Below are 5,964 nucleotides of genomic sequence, written 5' to 3'. Positions count from 1 at the left end.
ATCAACACATGTGTTACCTGGCCTTGGGAAGCAAGTCAAGGTTTCAAGATGGAGAGGAGCATAGTGGCGAAGGAAAAAGAGAGAGAAAGGTGGCTATGTGATCAAAAGACAAGGGTAAAAAAGGGAATAGAAGGAGAGGCAAGGATTTCTCAGTGTATTTTTTAAAGAGAACTTTGTTCTCAATGTAGAAAAAGTGTGTTTGTAGGATTTAAGAACCCTATCAACAATGGTAGCATTACTTTAAAGAAGTTTGGTCAAAAGTTTTTAAAAGACCAAGTGAACCCATACCTGCTTTCTTTGACAATATAATCACTTAGACTCGTTTGCACTTGTAAAAGGGCCAAATGAACTCAAACTATTATTTGACTTGACAACATGAGATAAACCAGTTTGCACTTGAAAAGGTTTGAACTTTTTAAAGGGAGAACAAATTGCTTTGGCAAGTTTATGTACGACTGATTGACGGATGAAGGTAACTATTAAAAGGGGTTTACAGATTGGGTTTGACACCTTATTCAAGGAGAAAGCGAACCTCTATATGCTCATATGTTGAGTTTACAATACTTATATATTTTTACAACTCTAGGTTAGCTGTCTGCCTGAGCACAAGAGAAAGTGTAGTCTACCTTCTTACAACTCAGGAATCCTTCGGCCCCGTTCTATTGAAGGTTGATTTGGGCAATGCTCATTTTGAGCCTCCTTTTCCCCCCTGAAACAACGACTCTCGGAACAGTGACTGTGAGAAATCCATTCCTCAAGCTCGCCTTCGTGCCCTCGGCGCTTGCATTCTCCGGCAGCTGAAGCCTGCACAAAAACAGGCCAGACCGATCTACTTGTGGCGGCCAATGGTTCTTTCGGTTCTGTTCACGTCTTCTGCGCGTCCCACCCAGAAGTAGAACACGACCGTCCTCCACTTCTACCCGAATGTCTTCCCGTTCGAATCCTGCAGTGCATACTTCATCCTTCAGCAATATACGTGGGGAAACATGAGTACATCTGCCAGCAACTTGCGTTGGATCCTTCATTAGAATCGTGTAGATTTGAGTACCTTGAACGTTTACTACGAAGGTAAAACCATCAACCGTCTCTCTTACGTCGACTTGCGGCTCCCAAGCAGTCTCTTCGAGTTTGGTTTGGACGAATGCTTTGAGTCCGAAGCGGGATACATCCATGGCTTCGAGAATGAGACCAAGCAAGTTTGTAGAGCTTGTAAGGAGTGCGTTCTAGAGCTAAGTTTGGAGAATTTAAGGGCGCTCCTGGTGGTGTCAGCCTTATGAGCCATTGCATCATTCAAAATTATGCTATATTCTCTTCAAGAACAACTGTCTATAATAATGTGAGGCATCCCATGCCTACAAGGACATGAAGTGGGCATCTTGAGTGTGATGAAGAGTACGAGGCACTAAGAAATTTTGTATGAGGGCCTCTGACTTGTAAGCCTTGATTCTCAAGCCTTTGCCACCAAATCGTAGTCACGAGTTCACCTAAGTTCTTCAAGGGTGAGGGAGAATGCTCTAGTACGGCGTTCCTAAAGCACCTGCAAATCTCCCTAAATCACCTACAAATCTCCCAAAATCTTGGACTAGATACTAGAGATCTTCATGGATTGTTACGTGTCCATTTGATTTACTACTTTGGTGCCCTTTGCCTTCTTCTTTCTTAAAGATGACCCTTATGAGTAGGATAAGGGATTTACTTTCTTTCTTAAAGATGATCCTTATAAGTAGGATAATGGATTTACTTTGGTGCCTCCTTCTTTCTTAGTGATGACCTCTATTAGTAAGATGGAATGTTTAAGCCTTGAATGAGGTCCATGAGATCATCAAGCCTAGCTTATGGATCTTCAAGCTTCACTTCTTCCTCTCCTTTCTTTGAGTTTATGTACTTATCTAATCTTTCTATATACTAGGATTTCCTAGTGTTTTGTTCATGTGGGATTTTTATACTATTCCAAGGACATATGGCATTATTCCAAACCATTTCCCTATTTCCTTTGTGTTTTCTCTTCAATATTTCTAAGCCCATAACCTCTTCTATTTTGACAGTTTAAAATGTGTATTTAATAGGTTTTCCAAGGGCCATTTCTTCTTCTATTTGTGCTTTTCAATGACAAGTTATTTTACAAAGAGGGTTTTGTAGAAATTTACAAAGAAGATTATGAAGCAAGTAAAGATCGTGAAGAAGATTTTGATCCTAACATATTAGATAAAATTAAATTAAGTTTTTATGATCCCAACAAATCAAATAAAGCCTTTAAAGACCTTACACCAATAATCAAAGTATGCTAAATTGAATGTAACAGTACATAGGAACTTATGTTTTAATAAAATTCAAACAAAAGGGGCATGAGATTTAGCTTGTGATGATTCGTTATCTTGATAAGCAATATTCAATGTAAGTGTATATTCGAAAGTCTTGGATTACTTTTGTAATGCAGGGTATGTTAAACCAAGGAAAGAGTATTAGGTTCTACGGCTTAAAGCAAGCACCTAGAAGTTGGTACAATAGAATTGACAAGTATTTTGCTAATCAGGGATACATGAAGTCCAATGTACATCATACTCTCTACTACAACAAAGTTCAAGGGGAAGACATTACTATTGCACTTCTGTATGTAGATGATCTGATTGTGACACGAAGTAATGATAGGTTCATCAACAAGTTAAAACAAGACTTATCTGCAAAGTTCAACATGAAAGATCTTGGACTTATGCACTATTGTCTTGGTATTGATTCGGGAGAGACAACACCTTCATGAGTTAGTAAAAATATGTGGATAGTCTCTTGAAGAAGTTTCATATGGCAAATTGCAATATTTTAGCCACTCCCATGAAACAAAGTTTGAAACTTACCAAAGATCCAGAAAAACCTTCAGTCAATGACAGATACTATCGATAGCTCATCCAATCTCTTATATGTCTAACTATCAAAGGCTAGATATTTGTTATGCAGTAAGCTCACTAGCATAGTTTATGGCAAATCCAAAAAAGTCTCACTAGAATGCAGCCAAAAGAGTCTTGAGATACATCAAAGGTAGAAGACAGTTTGGAAGAGAATACAGAGGAAGTCATCCAAGGCTGCATGGATACTGTGATAGTGAACTATGCAAGAGACCATGAGACTAGAAGATCTACATAGGGATATGCATTTTTCCTTGGTCAAGGTGCTATATCATGGTTGTTGAATAAACAACCAATTATTTCTTTATCTTGAATAGAGGTAGAATATAGAGCACACACTATAGGTGCATGTGAGGCTATATGGTTCAGAAGACTATTGTCAGAAATAGATTATTTTGATAAATCAAAGACAACAACAATATACTGAGATAATAAATCGGCTCAAGCATTAGCCAAGAATCCAGTATATCACTCCAGGACAAAGCACATTGATGTTAGAGAGCACTTCATCAGAGAAAGAGTGTTACTTGGTGACATCACACTACAACACTGTAATAGCAAAGAGAATGTTATAGACATGTTTACCAAATCACTTGGTAGAGAGCTTTTTGAGAAACATCAACAAGCTCTTGGTGAGCTCTTGGTTTGATGTAGAGGAAGGACATTCACATTATTTAGGGGTGTAATGGAATGTAATGCTCAGTCCTTCTTTGATTTCCTAGAATTATCATTGGGAAGGCCTACTCCATGATGTTGATCTTGAGGGAAGGTTTTGAGGATTCATCTCAACATCATGTTCGATATGTGCATAGCACTAACCCAATAGAGTTCTAAAAAGAAAAGGGTTGGAAACCCTAACTCTAACCTTAAAGGGGTTGTATATATTCATCATTTTCAACTAATACTAGTGTACAGTTAGTCATTTGTGGTGTGCTCTCTAGCTCTACCCTCTCTCCTCATGTCCACTCTTCTCCTCTCCTCTCTCCATATTTTTTCACAAGGGTGTACATGTTGAGATATCGAGCTCCACTCGCGATATGCCAGGGTGACCGTTGTGTATTTATGTCACCGACTTGTTAGCTGGAGATGCGGTTGGTACACCGCCCATGAATAATAGCTGGATGACAGCTATCCTTATCTACTCTAGTTTGTGGCTCAGTTAGTATGCCACCTTAGTTAGTTGAGTTTGGTTTGAGACCCACATATAGGGTTCTTCTATTTTCTTTGTACTAGAGTTCTTTTGGCTTTCACAACTAAGAAGAGGAAAACTATTTTCAGCCTCCACATTTGTGTGTATTCCACCATTGTGCATGTGAGAAAGCCGCAAGTGAGACTCCTTCCCTCTCTCCCACTATCTTCACATGGTATCAGAGCCTTGTTCATGGTAAGGAGCTCAAGAAAGCAAACCAAGTTCGTGGTGTCCTAGTAAGAGGACCAGTATTGCTTTCCTATTTCGAGTTTGGGAGCAAATCTCTGCAGGTAGCACAGCCAGAAGTGCAAGAGTGCACTGTCTCAGATTGAGACGCCCTTCGTGGTGTGGCGAGAGTGCAATATATGCTGCGGGACAGGGCAAAGCCCTTAGTGACTTTATTTTTCTGATTCGAGGCCATTTCGGGGCCCATTTTGAAGATGGAAGTTCTTCGCAGGCACTCCAAAAAAGGCCCTGTTTTTGCTGTGCGACCACTACTCGGCTAGTCGATGGAAAGTTGCCGCAGAAATTGCATCGTATGCCTGTGTGCAGAGATATTGGGAGTTGTAGAATCATGCTTGTTGCTTGTTGATGCAAAATCGTCACTAGGAAGTGACTGTGTGGTGAAATACCACTTTCGTCCGTTTTGCAAATCTGCCCGTGTGAGGCAAAAGCTGTGTTTTTTGCAGTGACAGAATATTTTGCGGTGTTCTGAAATGGCTTCTAATTCTCTTTCTCAGATTGTCACTGAAAAGCTTGACAAGAACAACTTCCAGGCATGGAAGTTTAGAATGACGAATTTCCTTATGGGACGCTATTGGGAGTTCATTACAGGAAATGAAGAAGAACCTGTTCTTCCTAATGTTCCCAATCAATAGGAAATGCAGGCATTTAAAGGATGGCATGAGAGAGCCAGGAAAGTTATGTACTGGCTGTCTATTAGTATTTCGGACTCCATGATTGTGCATATTCAGGATGCAAGTACGCCAAAGGAGGCATGGGATACTTTGGCAAAAATGTACAGCACAAATACGCAAGCCAGGAAAATGCAGCTCAAACAGGAGTTGCACAATGTGCAGAGAGAAAATTTGAGCATAAACGACTACCACATGAAGGTGAAGAAAATTGCAGATGCACTTGCTTCCATTGGGTCTCCAGTAAAAGATGATAATCTAGTTTCTGTGACCTTGAATGGTCTAGGAAAGGATTATGCACAGTTCCGGACATCCATTGCCGTCCGTGAAAAATTTCCAGATTTTGAAGAGTTGTTTGCTCTTCTAATAACTGAAGAGCAGAGAAATGGGGGTGCATCTTCTTCAGCAGGAACTTCAAAAGAAACTATCTTCTACTCAAATGCTAGCAGAGGTAGAGGCAGAGGTAGAGGCCGATCTATAGGCTATGGTAGAAATCAGAATATGCAGCAAATGCAAGAAAACCAGTCCTATGCAGGAGGACGTGGTAACTCTAGAGGCAGGGGGAGCCAAAGAGGCTGTGGGGAAGTAGCAAGCTAAGGGTGTCCACTTTTTGTTCACTCCCCAATCCTAAGGAGGTGGAAAAACAAGCTTTTTAGCACACAAAAATGCAAATCTCACCTACTTCCCTATGGATCTAGTCTTTGAAGTCTTCTGACACAACATCACAGTTGCTATTGTGCACACAATCGTATAGTCTGATCGAAAATTCGATGCACACACAAAAAATTTCTTTGTGTCACACGGCATGGTTCCAGGGTGGTCACACGTTTGTCACGAACAAAGAGTGTCATATAAAATTCTAAATTTCTCACTCATTTTAGATTAAATGTTATTGAAACTTTGTAAGTGGTCTCTTTACATTATGTAGAGCTTAACTTGATTTATTGGTAATTTTTTGAAT

At 40.0% G+C, this 5,964-nt stretch overlaps 1 protein-coding gene across 1 annotated transcript; it reads right to left on the bottom strand.

Annotated features, from left to right (window-relative positions):
• Positions 1-644: 644 nt before the first annotated feature.
• Positions 645-1,175, bottom strand: LOC147888470 (16.9 kDa class I heat shock protein 1-like). Its single transcript, XM_087392178.1, has 2 exons — positions 1,049-1,175; positions 645-943 (listed from the first exon to the last, which is right to left on the bottom strand). Exons 1-2 carry the CDS (start codon positions 1,170-1,172, stop codon positions 660-662), a joined length of 408 nt encoding a protein of 135 aa, XP_087248304.1. The 5' UTR covers positions 1,173-1,175; the 3' UTR covers positions 645-659.
• Positions 1,176-5,964: the final 4,789 nt, after the last annotated feature.

The sequence above is a fragment of the Dipteris shenzhenensis genome, chromosome 21 (assembly GCF_047967505.1).
Source record: "Dipteris shenzhenensis isolate YYH24624 ecotype China chromosome 21, Dip_SZ_1.0, whole genome shotgun sequence".
In the NCBI taxonomy this organism is placed as follows: Eukaryota; Viridiplantae; Streptophyta; class Polypodiopsida; order Gleicheniales; family Dipteridaceae; genus Dipteris; species Dipteris shenzhenensis.
This window is presented reverse-complemented; position numbering and strand designations above follow the sequence as displayed.

Coding starts and splice junctions, on each gene's coding strand:
- LOC147888470 (XM_087392178.1), bottom strand. CDS start 1,172: ATGGATGTATCCCGCTTCGGACTCAAAGCATTCGTCCAAACCAAACTC. Junction 944..1,048: donor CTTCGTAGTAAACGTTCAAG/GTACTCAAATCT, acceptor TATGCACTGCAG/GATTCGAACGGGAAGACATT.